The 19,932-nt window shown below is 34.8% G+C and overlaps 1 protein-coding gene across 6 annotated transcripts in view; it reads left to right on the top strand.

The window, feature by feature from the left end:
• Nucleotides 1–19,932, top strand: part of LOC123528470 (histone deacetylase 6-like) — a 66,318-nt gene that overhangs the window by 11,882 nt on the left and 34,504 nt on the right. For 4 of the 6 annotated variants that reach the window (XM_045308211.2, XM_045308207.2, XM_045308208.2 and 1 more), the window contains 14 exons: nucleotides 82–107; nucleotides 727–831; nucleotides 1,379–1,447; nucleotides 2,415–2,541; nucleotides 2,806–2,871; nucleotides 3,637–3,696; nucleotides 6,500–6,589; nucleotides 8,132–8,238; nucleotides 8,690–8,815; nucleotides 11,942–12,106; nucleotides 12,708–12,764; nucleotides 13,379–13,463; nucleotides 14,246–14,286; nucleotides 15,629–15,743. In XM_045308211.2, coding sequence (XP_045164146.2) covers nucleotides 82–107; nucleotides 727–831; nucleotides 1,379–1,447; nucleotides 2,415–2,541; nucleotides 2,806–2,871; nucleotides 3,637–3,696; nucleotides 6,500–6,589; nucleotides 8,132–8,238; nucleotides 8,690–8,815; nucleotides 11,942–12,106; nucleotides 12,708–12,764; nucleotides 13,379–13,463; nucleotides 14,246–14,286; nucleotides 15,629–15,743 — 1,239 coding nt within the window. Of the gene's footprint in view, nucleotides 1–81; nucleotides 108–726; nucleotides 832–1,378; nucleotides 1,448–2,414; nucleotides 2,542–2,805; nucleotides 2,872–3,636; nucleotides 3,697–5,100; nucleotides 5,161–6,499; nucleotides 6,590–8,131; nucleotides 8,239–8,689; nucleotides 8,816–11,941; nucleotides 12,107–12,707; nucleotides 12,765–13,378; nucleotides 13,464–14,245; nucleotides 14,287–15,628; nucleotides 15,744–19,932 lie in introns of all 6 variants that reach the window. The other 2 variants (XM_045308209.2, XM_045308210.2) reach the window with 2 other exon arrangements.

Raw genomic sequence — 19,932 nt, 5'->3', positions numbered from 1 at the left:
AAATTATTGGTTATGATCAGATGAATTGCTTTGAATGTTATCATCACTTTGTGATATTTGTGGGTGTTTTTTTTTTTTCAGGTAAGAAATGGATTTGTTTTAGCAAGGTATGTAATATCTTATACCAAATTCTTATAAGTGATAAAAAGTTTTTGATTCAGTTGTGGTAGTCAGTTCCATGGATGGAACAATTTGTTTCCAGTTGAGCTCTTCACAAATGTCATATTTACCTCCCTGGCATTGAGTTTTGGTTGATACTGCTGCTAAATAGCTTTGTCATCTATATTATCTTTATTTAAAGTGGAGGATACAGTACTGTCAGATGCCTCATGCCTGCCCTGCCCCGCTTTGCCCTGCCCCCCCCTCCCCTTCCACTGCCTAATCCTTTGTATGTTAAAAATTTGACCAGGCTACTTTCCTTACACTTTTTACTAGAGCTTGAACTTAGAAGATGATTATGAAATTACATGTTTGCTGATGAAATGAAATAAAGACAATTTAATGCTGAAGTATGTTAAAGTTTAATAGCTTGTTTTCCTAAGTTTAAACTTAATTTTGAGGATGCACAAAAGCGTTTTCAGATTCTTTAGAAAATATTATATATGCTAATTTTTCTGATTAAAAATTGAGGTATAAATTTAGAATGGAAAGTTGTATAATAAGTTAGAATATAAGATATAAAAGGTTCTATAAAACCTTGTGTGAATATGATCGTTGATTGTTTAGACCACCAGGGCATCATGCAGTGACTGAGGAATTCTGTGGATTCAGTTTCTTCAACAATGTTGCCATAGCAGCAAAACATGCAGTAGATAACCTTGGATTGAAGAGGTATGTATCCGTTTGTTATGGTCAGCTGAATTGGCAGCATCATATTTGTTGTTATCTTGTAAAAGTATTAATTTATAGTATAGCAGCTACTGGAATGTGAAGATTGTGCCCTGACCAAATTTTGTTTGAGTGAGCACATTGTCCCACTCCATCCATCCTGTCTTTTCAGACATAAGGAAATACTCTTCAAACAAATATCTTTAAGTAAATCTGCCATGTTGACATGGAAACAAAATGGCTGCATTTTTGATCAAATATTAACATGTTTCTGACTTTTTTATTTTTTAGTCAATTTGAAAATTCATTCACTTCCATGATGAAGTTCCATCAATTCAATGATTTGAGAAAACCAAGCAGGCAGAATATACACTAGGCAAATGTTGTCCTTCCCTTTAATGAAAACTTGTGTTTTTCAGGTCTTCACATTTGTACTTTGTAGTAAAATAGTCTCGTATAAATTTTTTGTAACCATTGTCATCATTTTAACCTTTAGGTATACATTCAGTTCACCTGTAAGCTTGTTTCCTCACCTTTTTATATCTTGCAGGGTATTGATAGTGGACTGGGATGTACACCATGGCCAGGCAACACAACAGATGTTTTATAATGATCCAAGGTACATTTTCTATATGTTTTACACATCATACTTCACTACATATGTGCAGCTTCCTTGGCTGAGTGTGTTAAAGTTGCTGACCTCAGATTACTTGCCACACAATGCTGTGGATTTAGAACCTTTCTTGGGGTGTAGAATTATTTCAGAAGAAGCTATTTTTCCAGCTTGTGTAAGATTTGAAATAATGCTTGGAGGGGCACCTGAGGTTTCCGTTCACCATAAAAAGCTGGAAGGTCACCATATGACATAAATTTGTTGATGAGGCATTACATTCAATGAAAACATATTCTTTGCTATATATCTACCTTTAAAGCTGTAATATAAGATGAAACTGGTTATAAAATTAAGATTTTGGAAAAATGTGTATTTGGTATTTTACAATCTAAACCCATATGTTTAAAGCCATGAGAAAGCCAAAGAGTTGTCTTTCTTAAATCACAGATTGTCTTTATTTCCAGATTAAAATACATTGTAGGTGTTTAAATTTGAAATTAAAGCTGTGTTGTATTAATATTCAAATGTTCTTTGTTCACAGGTTTCAGGGTAATTACAAAGATTATATTTTAAAGTTATATAGATAAACACTGTGTGAATAAGTGATAGATAAGAATGAAACAATAGATATATGTCTTGTTTAGTACATTTGAGCTGTGCCATGAGAAAACCAACATAGTGGGTTTACGACCAGCATGGATCAAGACCAGCCTGCGCATCCACGCAGTCTGGTCAGGATCCATGCTGTTCGCTAACAGTTTCTCCAATTCTAAAAGGCTTTAAAAGTGAACAGCATGGATCCTGACCAGACTGCGTGGATGCGCAGGCTGGTCTGGATCCATGCTGGTCGCAAAGCCACTATGTTGGTTTTCTCATGGCACGGCTCATTTGTCTAAAGCTATAGAAAGTTTCGAGAATAACCCAAACAACCTGTTTTTAAAAGCAAAAATAACTTTCACATACTGTGTTACAGGGTGTTGTATTTTTCCATTCACCGTTATGAGTATGGGGACTACTGGCCTAAACTGAGAGAGTCGGACTATGATTTCATTGGTGATGGAGAGGGGAAAGGATTCAACATTAATGTGCCTTTAAATCAGGTAGAGTGAAAATGTCTCATTGACCTTAAGACTTTAACAGGTTTCTAGTCGTTAATTGAAAAAAGCTAAGATCTAAGAATGTCAGATTTTGTAGGATGATTACTTATGACAAGTCAGTAGCATTTTGTTTTAGGGGTCATTATATCAGTAGTCAAGATCAAGGTCACAACACAACTTAAGCCGAAAAACTGCATGTGTGCTACCCATAACCAACTTGCATGAGGACATATATATTTCACAAACAGCTTTTTTATACTGTTTCAGACTGGAATAGGAGATAGTGACTATCTAGCCATCCTTCAACAAATTCTGATGCCAGTGGCTTATCAGGTAAGCTGTATTTTGGAGTTAAATAGCTGAATAAATTGGACATTTGAATTTCATTATAGACACTTCAATATAGCAAAATCTTGATCTGCAATATGACAGTCAGCTCTCATTGATTTTGTTAGGATTGGATCATGCGAGGTGCTGATGCTAATTGTGATCATGCCTAGAGCAAAATCTATAAAACCAATGCATCATTGTAGATCAAGGTATTGTTCCTCTACCTATATCTATTGTCTGAACTAAAGTCAACAGTAAGTTTAGGCAAATAAGACTAAACACTAGGTTTGAGACAGTGAACTTTTATATGTATGGAATGTCATAACACCATCAAGGTTATATTTGATGTCATGACACCCACCATCAATATTTATAACTGATGGGGATTTGAATACTGGGTTTTATATTTGTGACATACAAGCTGCATTTTAAACAGAAAATTCATAGATTTATGTTAAATCTTGATACATGTATTATAGTTTTAATTTCATTTGTACATTTTGGAGACACAGAAAAGGAACTTACAAAGCAGGTTTGCTATTGTTTTGAAGAAACTTGCAAACCAATAATAGAAAAGTCAGTGGTTACCTTCCGTCATTTTTGAATAATATTTGCCATGGTATATGGTGACTATGACAGTTGAATATGTCAAGGTCACATTCACATGACCTTCTACAGAAAAGTCATAGACACACAAAAGAACACTCATAAACTACTGTAGCAATTAATACATTTTAAAGCAATAAATAATACAGAAATTACTTTCAGTACAACCCGGAGCTGGTGTTAATATCTAGCGGGTATGATGCTGCTGTTGGGTGTCCAGAGGTACTAGTGTTGTCACACAAAACTATTCACTACCCTCTGAGCACTTCCTGTCTTGTATTGCTACTATTCATAACCATTCTGACGTCTTTATCTTACACTGTTGCATGATATTGTTTATAATTGAAGGGATTGCAAGTTGTTATATATTTCAACCAAGTATGTGAGTCATTCTGGACCTGTTTTAAAGGTTATAGATATTAGTATACTTTGAGTTTCTTCTGAGATTTCTCCTGCAGCAAAACTGATACAAATTGATATCTGGTATTATGGTAATTTTCACACAATATTGAAAGGAGATATAAAAGGGGGATTTTTTTTCCTGAAATAAAAACATGATATTTTTGATAACAAAGCTAAAAATAGAAAAACTGTTAAACACATTTTCATGAACTGCTTGGTCTGTAGCATCCTGGCATGGACCTCTCGGTTTTGTTAAAATGGTGTTGCATAACCCTTTTTATTGGCCGCTTGAGCTGTAACAGAAAGAAACATTTGAAGAAAGATTTCTTGTCATGAAGCACTTCATGGATCTTCACCAAACTAAGGTCATATCTATCATAAATTCAGGACATTTGTTTTTTTATACTAAATTTCATAATACAGGGTGTCATGTCCAAAAGGCAAGGTTAGATGGGCATCTTTAGGATGATCACAGTCCCATTGTTTTTGGAAATACTCGTAAAAAGAGCAACATGCTTGATCCAGTTTTGAATTGGACTATTTGTCACAGCTACTGGCTCATTTACATATTGCCAGATTAAGGTTTATATCCTGAATTTGTTTAATAAATTGACTTTCTTTCCATCTTTTCATTCATTGATTATAATAGCACATGCTTGATTGGTATTTAATCTGCCTTTAAACAACTGTGGTCAGTATATAACAGCTTGGCAATCCTGAATTTCATATGCTGTCTAGAATGAAATAATTCACATTGGTGGATTTGTTTCAAAACTTAGATTTGTATAATTCAAGAAAAATATAAAGCAAATATCTGAATGAAATAAAAAATGGTTTTCTAGCGACTTTTTAAAGATAATTTTCTAGTAGATGGGAGATGCATGCAATAAATAAAGTGGTAAAGGAAATTTTCATTCTAGGCTTTGCCTCAGTTATGCTTACTAGGGCAAGCTGTCAAAAGAAAAAATACTACGCACCAAAAGATCCACCAGAATTTATATTAATAAAGATATAATATGTCGATATTATAGATGAAGAAATCTCTTCTGTTGGATGGTAAATGTAGACTTCTATTTGTCAGCTTGTGCCTATAAATTTTGTAAATCTAGCATTTGCTCTTTTTGGACAGCATATGTTTGTTCAACAGCTTTTTGCATATCTGGTGGTTTGGAAATGCTGTGTGGTTTGGAATCTTTCTTGATTTTTATTTATTGTTACTAACAGTATGCCCCAGAGATAGTTCTTGTGTCCAGTGGTTATGATGCTGCTATTGGTGATGTAAAGGTAAAAAACATCTTGATATAACACTTATAAAGATATTTATTCAAATTACACATTCTTTTGAGATGTAAGTGGATGGGTCAGCCCTGTCCAGTAAGCTCGTTTTGCAGAACATGGGAGTTCTAAGCAAGGGTAAGGCTGTGTCGAGGGATATGTTCTGTGTGACGATTGATTGAAAACAAAATGTCTCTGCTTAATACCTATTCTCTGGAAGATGTAGGGAAGTTGTCCATTGTTTATGGAGAATAGATTAATACTAGTAAAGAGCCAGGACCAAACTGCAATGATGTATAGATCAAGTTTGATAACCAATCAGTAGTTACAAGTACACTGAGAGTTGTGGCCCTTGATTTTGTTAAAATTGCTGAAAAGGTGAAGAAAAATAACTTGATTAATTTTAAGTGGATTTTATGCAAACTTATTAAAAGTGTGTATATTCTGTGTTTTTGGAGCCTGTATTTCAAAGCTAGTGATCACAGTGACCAGCCATACAAAATATTACGGTTTTCATTGAATGTGTCCATCTTCTGTTTGCATTGCTAGAGTTAAAAGATACCATATCAAATGAAATATGCTATAAAGAACATCGTATTTGGGACATTCTGGCATTCTATTAATTTTATTTCACTGCTAATAATTTTGTAAATGATCTTAAGGTTAGCAATATTTATTAGAAATATTATATTAGTATTAAACAGTATTACTAATACTTTGGGTAACATTTGTTCTAATTGTTGCATAAACAGCTTACTGATAATAGATAATAAGAATAATAGAAGGTATTTCTGTATGCAGATAAAATATAAAATAGTCATGAATTACTCTTTTTAAAGATGACATTTTTACAGAGAATACGAATTTTAAGTGACAGACAAATTGTTAGTTTTATTTTCCATTTAAATCAAACAGTGATACTATGAAACAATGAAATAAATTGATTTCATAGTAGATTAAAGATTTGTTAATTGATTATCTGTACTCTTTTCTGCTGAATTTAATATTTTAGATAAATATATCTTATATAACCAGTTTTTATATGAAGTTTTAATTAGCAATGTAAGTAAATGATATATTTCTACATTAATTAATCAATGTATTACATAAGATGGTAAAAGATTTTTTTTCTGTATTAAATCATTCATGTATTACATACACACAGTAAGAAAATGATTTAATTAATCTGTGTATTACTACATGTACAAACAGTATGTGAATAATTTATTTCTACATTAGTTAATCTATGTATTACTACATGTACATACAGTATGTGAATGATTTATTTTTGCATTTATTAATCAGTGTATTTGATACACTAAATGAATGATTTTATCCTTCATTGCAGGGAGAAATGATGGTCACTCCTGCAGCTTACGCACATTTCATACACATGCTGAGTTCTCTAGCTGAGGGCAGAGTGTGTGCAGTACTTGAGGTTAGTTCATGTTAAACTACAATGACCTGTCAGTGTATGCAGTGCTTCATGTTAGTTCATGTTTAACTACACCTAGCCTTTAGGTGTGTACAGTGCTTGAGGTGAGTTCTTGTTAAACTGCACTTAACCCTTCATTGTGTGCAGTGCCGGAGATGACTTCATGTTACACTACTGCACCTTACCTTTAGGTGAGTGCAGTGCTTGGGGTTAGTTCATGTTTAACTTCATTTGCCATTCAGTGAGTGCAGTGCTTGAGGTAAGTTCATGTTAAACTTCATTTGCCATTCAGTGAGTGCAGTGCTTGAGGTGAGTTCATGTTAAACTACACCTAACCTTCCAGTGAGTGCAGTATTTCATGTTAAACTGCACTTAACCTTTTGGTGTGTGCAGTGCTTGAAATTAGTTACATGTAAAATTAAACTGCATTCACCTTCTGATGTGCGTAGTGCTTGAACGTAGTTTATGTTAAACTGCATTGAAGTTCTTGAAGTTATTTATGTGTGTGTGTGTGTTCGGGTTTAACGTCTTTCTCAACATATTTATGTTAAACTGCATTTAACTTTGGTATGTGTAGTGCTTGAGGTCAGTTTATGTTAATCAGCACTTACCTTTCAGTGTGTATAATGTTTTTATTAGTTCATGTTAAACTGCACTTACCTTCCATTGTTTAGGGTGCTTGAGGTTAGTGTATGTTAAACAGCTCTTATCATGCAGTGTGTGTATACTAAGTACTCAAGTTAGATTACATCAATAAAGACCATTTTTATGCCCCCAAAGGGAGGCATATAGTTTTTGAACAGTCTGTCCGTCTGTCCGTAATTTTCGTGTCCGGTCCATATCCAACGTGTCGCACGCAAGACCCAGGTCCGTAGCTCAAAGGTCAAGGTCACACTTAGACGTTAAAGGTCATTTTTCATGATAGTGCATTTGTGTCTAGTCCATATCTTTGTCATCCATGGATGGATTTTCAAATAACTTGGCATGAATGTGTAACACAGTAAGACGACATGTCGCGCGCAAGACCCAGGTCCGTAGCTCAAAGGTCAAGGTCACGCTTAGACATTCAAGGTCATTTTTCATGATAGTGCATTTGTGTCCGGTCCATATCATTGTCATCCATGGATGGACTTTCAAATAACTTGGCATGAATGTGTACCACAGTAAGACGACATGTCTCATGCAAGACCCAGGTCTGTAGCTCAAAGGTCAAGGTCACACTTAGACGTTAAAGGTCATATTTCATGATAGTGCATTGATTGGCGTGTCAGGTCCATATCTTTGTCATTCATGCATGGATTTCAAAATTATTGGGAATGAATGTGTACCACAGTAAGATGACGTGTCGCGCGCAAGACCCAGGTCCGTAGGTCAAAGGTCCTAAACTCTAACATCGGCCATAACTATTCATTCAAAGTGCTGTTGGGGGCATGTGTCATCCTATGGAGACAGCTCGTCTGGTCATAGAATTGTGGTCATATTCAGTAAACATGTGTGACTGATTGTAATTTTAATGATTTCTTTTTGTTGTTTTATCTTACACAGGGAGGATATAATATAAAGTCACTGTCAGAGGGTGTAGCCTTAAGTGTGCGGTCATTGTTAGGTGACCCCTGTCCCATGCTCAAACCTACAACAGAACCATCTGATAGGTAAGTTCTTCTGACACCCAAGTTTATAGGGGAGTTTTTAGCACATTTCTTTCATATCAGAATAAACATGCATTATATTTATGGTAACAATGAAAAGAAAGGAAATTTGAAAGAAAACTTATCAAGAAAAAATTGAGAAGAAATTTACCCAGTTGTTTCAGAGTACATGGCAGTGCCTTTCCAGGCATTGTTTTGTTAGGGTGAATGTATTGAATGCGTTAAAGTGCCTTTCAACTCATTATAGTGTTTATTAAAAAGAGAGTATATACTGAATTTTATAAAGTGTTTTCCATTTATTCAAGTATTGCAAAGAAAATATTCAATGTAATAAAGCGTGCTCATTCATTCTGGCATAGAAAGAGTATATTTAAAGAAAGAAGTCTTTTCAATTATTCTTGTGTCATATAGAGTATATTAGACATAATAAATCGCCTTTCACCATATGTTTTAGTGTCACAGAGAGTATATTGAATGTAATCAAGTGCCTTTCTCCATACTGGACATGTCTGTGTTACCAGTCACGACTAGATGAAGATGAACCATGTGAATTTGATGGTGTCAACTCAGACCCTCCAAAGTAAGTTACATTTAATGCAAGTACAAAAGCAAGTTCCTTTACAAACAATATTTTGGATGTTAGATGATTATTTCAGTTTTGACATTGAATCTTGACTCACTTTTTTGCCAGAGTCCTTGTTTCAGGTTTTCTCAGCCCCATTTCTTCAAGGAACTGTACTTTGTTACCCCATAAAAATAAATGAAATATCTCATAATGAAAAATTCACCACACAGGGGGCTCTGACCAAATTCCCCTATAATGAAACAAGGAAGGACTCTGTTTGCCACAGTTAATCTCATTTTTAGCTCACCTGTCACAAAGTGACAAGGTGAGCTTTTGTGATCGCGCGGCGTCCGTCGTCCGTGCGTGCGTCCGTGCATCCATAAACTTTTGCTTGTGACCACTCTAGAGGTTACATTTTTCGTGGGATCTTTATGAAAGTTGGTCAGAATGTTCATCTTGATGATATCTAGGTCAAGTTCGAAACTGGGTCACGTGCCGTCAAAAACTAGGTCAGTAGGTCTAAAAATAGAAAAACCTTGTGACCTCTCTAGAGGCCATATATTTCACAAAATCTTCATGAAAATTGGTCAGAATGTTCACCTTGATGATATCTAGGTCAAGTTCGAAACTGGGTCATGTGCCGTCAAAAACTAGGTCAGGAGGTCTAAAAATAGAAAAACCTTGTGACCTCTCTAGAGGCCATAATTTTCAATGGATCTTCATGAAAATTGGTCAGAATGTTCACCTTGATGATATCTAGGTCAAGTTTGAAACTGGGTCATGTGCCGTCAAAAACTAGGTCAGTAGGTCTAAAAATAGAAAAACCATGTGACCTTTCTAGAGGCCATATATTTCACAAAATCTTCATGAAAATTGGTCAGAATGTTCACCTTGATGATATCTAGGTCAAGTTCGAAACTGGGTCATGTGCCGTCAAAAACTAGGTCAGGAGGTCTAAAAATAGAAAAACCTTGTGACCTCTCTAGAGGCCATATATTTCACAAGATCTTCATGAAAATTGGTCAGAATGTTCACCTTGATGATATCTAGGTCAAGTTCAAAACTGGATCACGTGCGGTCAAAAGCTAGGTCAGTAGGTCTAAAAATAGAAAAACCTTGTGACCTTTCTAGAGGCCATATATTTAACAAGATCTTCATGAAAATTGGTCAGAATGTTCACCTTGATGATATCTAGGTCAAGTTCGAAACTGGGTCACGTGCCATCAAAAACTAGGTCAGTAGGTCAAATAATAGAAAAACCGTGTGACCTCTCTAAAGGCCATATTTTTCATGGGATCTGTATGAAAGTTGGTCAGAATGTTCACCTTGATGATATCTAGGTCAAGTTCGAAACTGGGTCACATGCGGTCAAAAACTAGGTCAGTAGGTCTAAAAATAGAAAAACCTTGTGACCTCTCTAGAGGCCATATATTTCATGAAATCTTCATGAAAATTGGTCAGAATGTTCACCTTGATGATGTGTAGGTCAAATTTGAAACTGGGTCACGTGCCATAAAAAACTAGGTCAGTAGGTCAAATAATAAAAAAAACCTTGTGACCTCTCTAGAGGCCATACTTTTCATGGGATCTGTTTGAAAGTTGGTCTGAATGTTCATCTTGATGATATCTATGTCAAGTTTAAAACTGGGTCAACTGCGGTTAAAAACTAGGTCAGTAGGTCTAAAATTATTGAAATCTTTTGACCTCTTTAGAGGGCATATTTTTCAATGGATCTTCATGAAAATTGATCTGAATGTTCACCTTGATGATATTTAGGTCAGTTTGGAAACTGGGTCACGTGCGGTCAAAAACTAGGCCAGTAGGTATAAAAATAGAAAAGCCTTGTGACCTCTCTAGAGGCCATATTTTTATGAGATCTTCATGAAAATTAGTGAGAATGTTCACCTTGATGATATCTAGGTTAAGTTCAAAACAGGGTCACGTACCTTTGAAAACTAGGTCAATAGGTCAAATAATAGAAAAACCTTGTGACCTCTCTAGAGACCATTTTTTTCAATTGATCTTCATGAAAATTGGTCAGAATTTTTATCTTGATAATATCTAGGCCAAGTTCAAAACTGGGTTAGTGAGCTCAAAAACTAGGTCACTATGTCAAATAATAGAAAAAACTACGTCATACTCAAAACTGGGTCATGTGGGAAGAGGATAGCGATTCAGGACCATCATGGTCCTCTTGTTTACTGTAAAGTTTTAGTCATACGGATTAAAGCATCAGCAGGCAAACTAAAACTGTAACCTCATACCTGCATTCTTATTAACCAGGTTTTCAACGAAAAGATTGGGGTATGTCGTTGGTCGGGCGGGCGGGCGAGCGGGCGGGCGTCAGCGTCAAACTGGTGTTTCCGGTCAATAACTTTTGTTTCGGTAAAGATATTTGAATAAAACTTGGTATGTATGTAGCTTATATCAAGACAAAGGCTGGGATTGATTTTGGGGTTTCTGGGGTCAAGGTCAAGGTCACTGTTACTTAAAATAGAAAAAGGGTTTCCGGTCAATAACTTAACTTAGGAATGAGCTATCATGATGAAACTTTGTGTATAGAAAACTTATATAAAGTTGTAGCTTGGGATTGATTTTGGGGTCTCTGGGATCAAGGTCAAGGTCATTGTTACTAAAAATAGGGTTAGGGTTTAGGGTTAGGGTTAGGGTAAGGGTTGTGCTTTAAAGTGGTGCACTGTGATTCAGTATACTTTTTTATTCTTATGAAAAGTGTTGAAAACCTGGTTTCGTGGCATTGCTGCGTTTCTTGTTTGTGTTAAGTTTTCAGATTTTTCTAATTGTGCTTATGTTGACAAAACAAGAGCAGACACACACTTGTATATGGATATAGACAATACATATCTAAGTGTTGTATGTTTATTTTATACAAACCTAATATAAACAGTATCATAACTGAGTGCAATGATACAGTAAACAGATCACAAAACATGAACATTTACATACACAGCATAGATAGGGTACATACATATTTTTATAACTTAGTTTTCATGTGAATGTTTTCTTGTAAAGGTCATATTTTTTCATTTTTTTTCATTTAATGAATCTGCTTGCAGTTACATAAATCTTGTGTTTTCTTTATCTTATGAAGGGCTGTATTAATGTTTATTTACTCCATTACAGAGATGGTATTGTGTTTGACACCCCTGAAAACAAGCCCTCAGAATACCCACTGACTTATACATACCCATACAATGTTGAACAGGAGTACATACAGGCTGAATCAAAATGGAACAGCACTATAGATTCATTGATTGCAGAAACATCACTGACTGTACCACCTCATAGGTGAGCTCACTGTATAAATCACTGACTATACTACCTCATAGATGTGTCCCATATATAGTATACTGATAAATCACTGATTGTACCACCTTACAGATGATTTCTATATATATATTAACAAAATCACTGACTGATCCACCTTGCAGGTAAGTTCTGTGTTTAAATCATTTACGTCATAATTTTATAGGTGGGTTAAATCAATAAAATATTAACAATACCAACTTGTTGATGAGTTCTATTTGTAGTTCGCAGACTTTACGGCCTCATGGGTGAGTTCTGTATATAAACATTGACAATACCACCTGACAGGTTAACCTACATGCATTTCATTGCTGATTGTGATTGACAAATGAGTTTCTAAGTAACTGGCTCTGCAGTGCCGTAGGTTAGTTTTATTTTAGAGTTTTTAATGGCAGTACTACCATATGTGTGAGTTTTGTGTGTATGTTTATGACTTCTGTCTAATAGGTGAGTTCTATATGTAAGTTCCTGGCTGTGCAACCTCATTGTAGGCTCTATATGTACTGCTGAATGTGTCACCTCATAGTCACAAATGATTCATCCCAGGCTTTGTAGTTTTCTGACATGATTTTCTTCCTTTCAGAACATGTTTGGTATATGACAAAGGCATGAAGGCCCATCGAGCTATAGGAAATCCTGGGTAAGTCAATTTTGTACCTCTGGTTCTTTAGTGAAGAATTTTTAAAGCGCAAATACTGATGATATTTAACTCACAATTGGAACATCCATGCTTGATGTATTACTGTTAAGATGTACATATTTTTTTGCCCTATTGTTTAAAATTTTGTGGAATTTCTAAAAGAAAGAAGTATGAAATGCATGCATTGACCTATGCAGTACAGTGTAAAATAAAAGAAATTCAGTACACTGAAAATAAACCCACATCAAAAACGATTAATAAAACACAAATGCAGTGTAAATAGGAGAAACCAATGTCAAATGCCAGTTTTTAAGACTTAACTAAAGATGGTTCTATGTTCTATGATGTAGTTATTCAAATGTAGACTTATGGCTTTTTTCATATCAAGAATTCAGAAATTTTACCATTTTGGACATACTTTCATTGTGTTTTCTAATGAATTGGTTGAGTGTATAATATAAGAATTTATTATTCATTTGATGGACATGTTTGGTCTAGTCAGACATTAAAAAAGAAATAAGATAAGGCAAAATGTAGTTTTGTATTATAGTTAATTAAAAGCAGGAGTTAATGTTTGTTGAACATGAAAATTCTTATCCATGTTTTATAAATAGTCACCCAGAGAAGCCAGAGAGAATTTCAAGAATTTACGACAAGCATCGTGACTGGGGACTACTCGAGAGATGCTTACAGTTAAAGGTTAGAAACTAGACAGATTGAAATTTTGTACATGTATGGTTATGCACAAAAAACTATTTCTGGAAGGATATATTGTGTTGGAACATTGAGATTTAAACAGAATTGTCATATATTTATTGCTATACATCAGTCATAAATGATAATTTTTCATGATAGATTTTTCGTTCACTACAGTCATATATTTGTGTTGTAAAGAACAGCTTGTTGACTGTTTGGAGAGTTATGAATCACTGTTTGCAAAAACAGTCAAGCATTGATCGCTCAAGGTTACTAGGGAATGAATGAAATGGTCAAATTATCTCAGGTTTTAAGCAATCCAAACATTGCAGATATAAGGAAAATGGCCAAGGACATCATGAATTGTTCAAATATGCTCTAGATGCTCAAGCTGTTGATGCACGAGTTTCACTATATTAGCTGCGCCATGAGAAAACCAACATAGTGGCTTTGCGACCAGCATGGATCCAGACCAGCCTGCGCATCGGCACAGTCTGGTCATAATCATTGCAGTTCGCTTTCAATGCCTATAGCAATTAGAGAAACTGTTAGCGAACAGCATGGATCCTGACCAGACTGCGCGGATGTGCAGGCTGGTCTGGATCCATGCTGGTCGCAAAGCCACTATGTTGGTTTTCTCATGGCGCGGCTCATATTAGTAAAAATAAAGTCTTAAGAACATTCAATCTACTGTAGTAACAGAAACAAAAATTGTGCTCAAATAGTACTTGTATTAATGCAAGTCTAAAGAATTTCTGATTTTATAGCCGTGTATTCAATTTCAGTGTAGGTTAGCAGAGCCAGAAGAGCTGGAACTTGTTCACAGGTAACTTTTCACATTTACATTTGCTTAATAAATTTAATTTCTGTTGTGACAAAAACTAGATTAAAGGAGCCATAGTTTCTCTTACTATAAATAGAATATTTATTTTGGGGGATGTCTCCTGTATTATTTGATAGAAAGGAAACAAAAATGCTGCAGTTGTTACTGTGAAATGGTAAATAATGCTTTCAGGTGAGTCAAATGTAGTAAATCTTATGTGTGGAAAAAGTTTTGTATTTTTTGTTTGTTTTTTTTTTTTTGGTAAAAATAGTCCCTCAAAACTTGTTAAAAATATAATTTTGTAAAAATGACCTTAATTGTTAACTTGATAGAATTATGAATTGTTGCAAAGAGACCAAACATAATGTTAATATGAACACAGTAAGTTTGTATTCTATAAAAAACTTTTTTTCTGGAAAAGTTACGGGTATGTCTCTAGAACACGTTGAAAACTTGACCAAAATTAGCTTTCTATTAAGTTTAAGAGTTCAGATTTTAGTTTTGTTTCAAATTTTGGATATATGAAGGCATTGATATTGACATTGTGACTTGGTTGAACTGACGTTGTAATAGGTGAAGAAAAGACAAAATTTTGATTTCTCAGCAAAAAAAAAAAACAACTAACATGTATTAAAAACTATTACATTTCTTTCCATGTTGAATTTATTAAACTTGATGATTAAAATGGGTAAAATGCTTGACAGGGTCTGGCATTTTATTTATTCAACTTGTTTAATAAATTCAGTATGAAAAGACTATGCAATATCCTCCATATAATAAACATATGTATGACCTGCACATTTTCAAGAACTGTTTTCTAAGGGCTATATCCTAAACTTAAAGTCTTGAATCAAAAATGAGTGGGAAATATTTCTACTGAAATAAAATCTATATTTACAATCTTTTAAGATTTATGTTTGTGGCATGGGACAAAAACTATTTAAAAAGGTCGTAATTTGAAAATACAACTTCCCCATTCAAACAATTTACAGAGGGGTAGATATCATAAGGCTTAGCTTGATTTATATATGAGCCGCGCTATGAGAAAACCAACATAGTGGCTTTGCGACCAGCATGGATCCAGACCAGCCTGCGCATCTGCACAGTCTGGTCAGGATCCATGCTGTTCGCTTTCAAAGCCTATAGTAATTAGAGAAACTGTTAGCGAACAGCATGGATCCTGACCAGACTGCGCGGATGCGCAGGCTGGTCTGGATCCATGCTGGTTACAAACCCACTATGTTGGTTTTCTCATGGCACGACATGTCATATTTACTACTCTCAGTATTAAAGATAAAATAAAAAAATCCTCAGTATTAATGAATTTGTCCCTTCATGACAACAGTGAAAAGTTCATTGATCAGATGAAGAAAACAGAAACATTCACACCTGAAGAGATGTCAGACTTTCAGGAAGCTTTTACGATACCTGGTGAAAAGGTGCCAGTGTTTGTTAATAATGTAAGGATCTAAACACCAAGTACATGTTTAATGATTACCTCTATAATATTCAAGACTATCATTCATTTAGCTGCTACACAGATGCTTTGTAATTTTTCCATAGGGCTTATTTATGTACAGTAAAACTGCATTGATGTAATGGAGTATCCTCTCAGAGGTCACATCACTATCTCCTTTCTTCATATTTTACAAGGGACTACTTTTAAATTAATGGTCCTGCTAAATTTACAGTAGAGTTTTACTGTAGCTTTAATAGGTTGCAGAGTTATTTGTTATTTTGAGTTCTTCTTATGACCTAATTTAATTTTCTGCCACATTCTCTTTTTAGCTCACCTGAGCAATGCTCAGGTGAGTTTTTCTGATCGCTCGATGTCCGTCGTCTGTCGTCCGTCTGTCGTCTGTCTGTCGTCCGTCAACATTTAGCTTGTGTATGCGATAGAGGCTGTATTTTTCAACTGATCTTCATGAATTTTGGTCAGATTGATTACCTTGATGAAATCTAGGCCGAGTTTGAAAATGGGTCATCTGGGTTCAAAAACTAGGTCACTAGGTCAAATTAAGGAAAAACATTGTGTATGCGATAGAGGCTGTATTTTTCAATTGATCTTAATGAGTATTGGTCAGAATGATTGCATTGATGAAATCTAGGCCGAGTTCGAAAATGGGTCATCTGGGATCAAAAACTAGGTCACTAGGTCAAATTTTGGAAAAACCTTGTGTATGCGATAGAAGCTGTATTTTTCAATTGATCTTCATGAATATTGGTCAGAATGATGACCTTGATGAAATCTAGGCTGAGTTCGAAAATGGGTCATCTGGGTTCAAAAACTAGGTCACTAGGTCAAATTTTGGAAAAACCTTGTGTATGCGATAGAGGCTGTATTTTTCAATTGATTTTCATGAAATATGGCCAGAATGATTGCCTTGATGAAATCTAGGTCAAGTTTAAATATGGGTCATCTGGGGTCAAGAAGTAGGTCACTAGGTCAAATCAAAGAAAAACCTTGTGTATGCGATAGAGGCTGTATTTTTCAATTGATCCTTATGAAATTTGGTCAGAATGATTGCCTTGATGAAATCTAGGTCAAGTTCAGATATGGGTCATCTTGGGTCAAAAACTAGGTCACTAGGTCAAATCAAGGAAAAACCTTGTGTATGCGATAGAAGCTGTATTTTTCAGTTGATCTTCATGAAATTTGGTCAGAATGATTGCCTTGGTAAAATCTAAGTCAAATTTGAATATGGGCCATCTGGCTTCAAAAACTAGGTCACTAGGTCAAATCAAGGAAAAACCTTGTGTATGCAATAGAGGCTGTATTTTTCAATTGATTTTCATGAAATATGGTCAGAATGATTGCCTTGATGAAATCTAGGTCAAATTTAAATATGGGTCATCTAGGGTCAAGAAGTAGGTCACTAGTTCAAATCAAAGAAAATCCTTGTGTATGCGATAGAGGCTGTATTTTTCAATTGATCCTTATGAAATTTGGTCAGAATGATTGCCTTGATGAAATCTAGGTCAGGTTCAAATATGGGTCATCTGGGGTCAAAAACTAGGTCACTAGGTCAAATCAAGGAAAAACCTTGTGTATGCGGTAGAGGCTGTATTTTTCAGTTGATCTTCATGAAATTTGGTCAGAACGATTGCCTTGGTGAAATCTAAGTCAAATTTGAATATGGGTCATCTGGCATCAAAAACTAGGTCACTAGGTCATATCAAATAAAATACTTGTTTAAACCCAAGAGACGACATTTTTGGTCCAATTCTAATAAAAATTGCCCAGAATATTTGTTTCCATGAAATTCCTAGTCAAGCATGTTTAAACTGTTATTGTGTGTTTCACAGGTGAGCGACCTAGGGCCATCTTGGCCCTCTTGTTTTCATTAATTTCAAACATATAAAAATCAGAAAAAGTAAAACAAATCGTTTGCTAGTAGTGATGGAGAGGGAGTGTGATGAGTATATCCGACTTCCCCTCCAGCTCCCTTCCTGTTCCCCTCCTGCCATCTCCCCGCTTCACCAGGCCTTTTGGAGATATTCAGTACAGAAACTGTTGATGGTAGGACAGAGATTAGGGCATGCCTTCATGAAAGATATTCTGTTCTTTCCCATCAAAAACATGCTGGCAGTACTTAAAGGTGGATAATCAGATTTTGGCCATGTAACGGATTTGTTCAAAACTTTAGCATCTGATCATTTACACTCATTTATGTTCACTTAACACTTAATACAAATTAGATTTTCACTGGAGGTATTTTTAAAATTTCATTTTCCTATCCTTGTTGCCCAACCAAGATAGAGTTATTTTATCATAAGTATAAATTTGATAAACATACTTTGCCTAAGGAAATGTATAAATATTAGACATATTGTAATATATTTGTAAAATATTTGCATTAAAAATTACAGTGAAACACCGCTCGCTCGAGCATCGATGACTCGAGCACCCGGGCTCGCTCGAGCAATTCATGTAGTTCATGACACCTGGTCCCTGTGTATCAATTTATTCTTTGTTTCTTCTGGCAAACTTGAGCAGAAGTGTCAAAATTTTTCACACCTTCGGTGGTCAGAATGTATCGGTTAATCATAAATTTTCACACACCGTGAGAATTGCATAGTCTATTCCAAGACTATCTTAAATGATTGTTTGTCGGTATATTTGATCTTATAATGAGATTAATTATTGATAAACGGTTAAAGAAAAGTTTTATTGATCAAATATCGATCAATTACTGATTACTTAAAACATTTTTTCTGTGGGATCGAGAAGATAGGTATGAGATCTTAGTATTTTAATCAACAGTTGTTTGCTTGCAAATGAAGGAAGTAATATAACCTTTTCATTAAATTGAGATGATAATTATGATATGCACTTGTTGATGAATATTAATGAAATAAGTCTTAGTTGTTTCTTCAAATGTGCCATTTACAAATTACGTATTGAAACGTCTATCATAGATAACGTTTGTAATACTTTTAAAATGTCACAAATATGTTATTATTACCCATCACCGTTTACTCCGCAAACGGTCCAGATGAAAATCGGTAAAAGTAACTTCAATTTTCTTCATATGTTGGTCAATGTTTGGGTCGCTCGAAACCATGGATAACTCGAGCATTTTGCTCATCCCCTTGCGACCTCGAGCGAGCGGTGTTTTACTGTATGTATTTAGATGGAATTCATTAGATACGCAAGTTTGAAAAATTATTATTACCTCCCTTTGCCTATCTTGGTTGCGCAACCAAGATAGATTGGAAATAAATGAATTCAGAAGCTACACACAGCTTTTAAACTTGCATTTTGGTTCAGATTGTTCAATTGTTGATATGTCTATCAAATGCAAATGTAAAACTAGACATTGTATCGAAATAAAAAGAAATACCCAGCTTTTTATATACTTTCATATTAAAGGGGAGTAATTACAAAATTTTATAAAAATAATAAAATATACATTTCAAATAGGAATCTAACTCTATGTAATCGGTCTTTTTGTTCCTTAAATAATTCTCTACCAGAATATACAAAAAGTAAAAAATGTCATTAAATGTTTAAATGTGATTGACCACCTTTAAAATGAAAATATTATTCCTGTTACGATAAGATAAATTTCTGTAGACTAAGATTAATTTTGAAAAATACCTTGGTACATACCATGGTAAAGACCAAAATGTAATGATGTACTGTGGTATGAATGTATGTTGTGACACCCACATTGATAAATTCTCAGCTTTAATTCTATTGGTTTATAATTTTATATAATTTTTGGTATTTGGTGGACATTGTTGTCTGTTATTAAAACTTTTGATGACTGAAACACATCTGAGGGACGTGCAGATTTCTAGAAATTTTTCTTTTGTTTTATATGTTGTAAAATGCTTGTTAAAATCATTGCTAGTTAAATGTCTGGTTAAAGGGTACCTCTAGGGTAGCAGGCTAGCCTTGTGAAGGGGTCTCATTTTTTGCATAATTAAAGTCTGTATCTAAATTTACATAATTATGTCTCCCTCATAGATGGGGAAGACATATTGTTTTTGCCTTCGCTGTCTGTCCATCTGTCGGCATTAAGCTTGTCTGTCTTTCACAGGTCAAATTGCTGGCCAGATTTCGACAAAACTTCACAGGAGTGGTCAGTACCAGGCCTAGTTGTGCATATTGCCCACACGTTCTGCTTCGCTGCACAAAAAGGC

The sequence above is a fragment of the Mercenaria mercenaria genome, chromosome 13 (genome assembly GCF_021730395.1).
Source record: "Mercenaria mercenaria strain notata chromosome 13, MADL_Memer_1, whole genome shotgun sequence".
In the NCBI taxonomy this organism is placed as follows: Eukaryota; Metazoa; Mollusca; class Bivalvia; order Venerida; family Veneridae; genus Mercenaria; species Mercenaria mercenaria.
The sequence above is the reverse complement of the archived record's forward strand: the minus strand, read 5'-3'. Positions and strand labels throughout refer to the sequence as shown.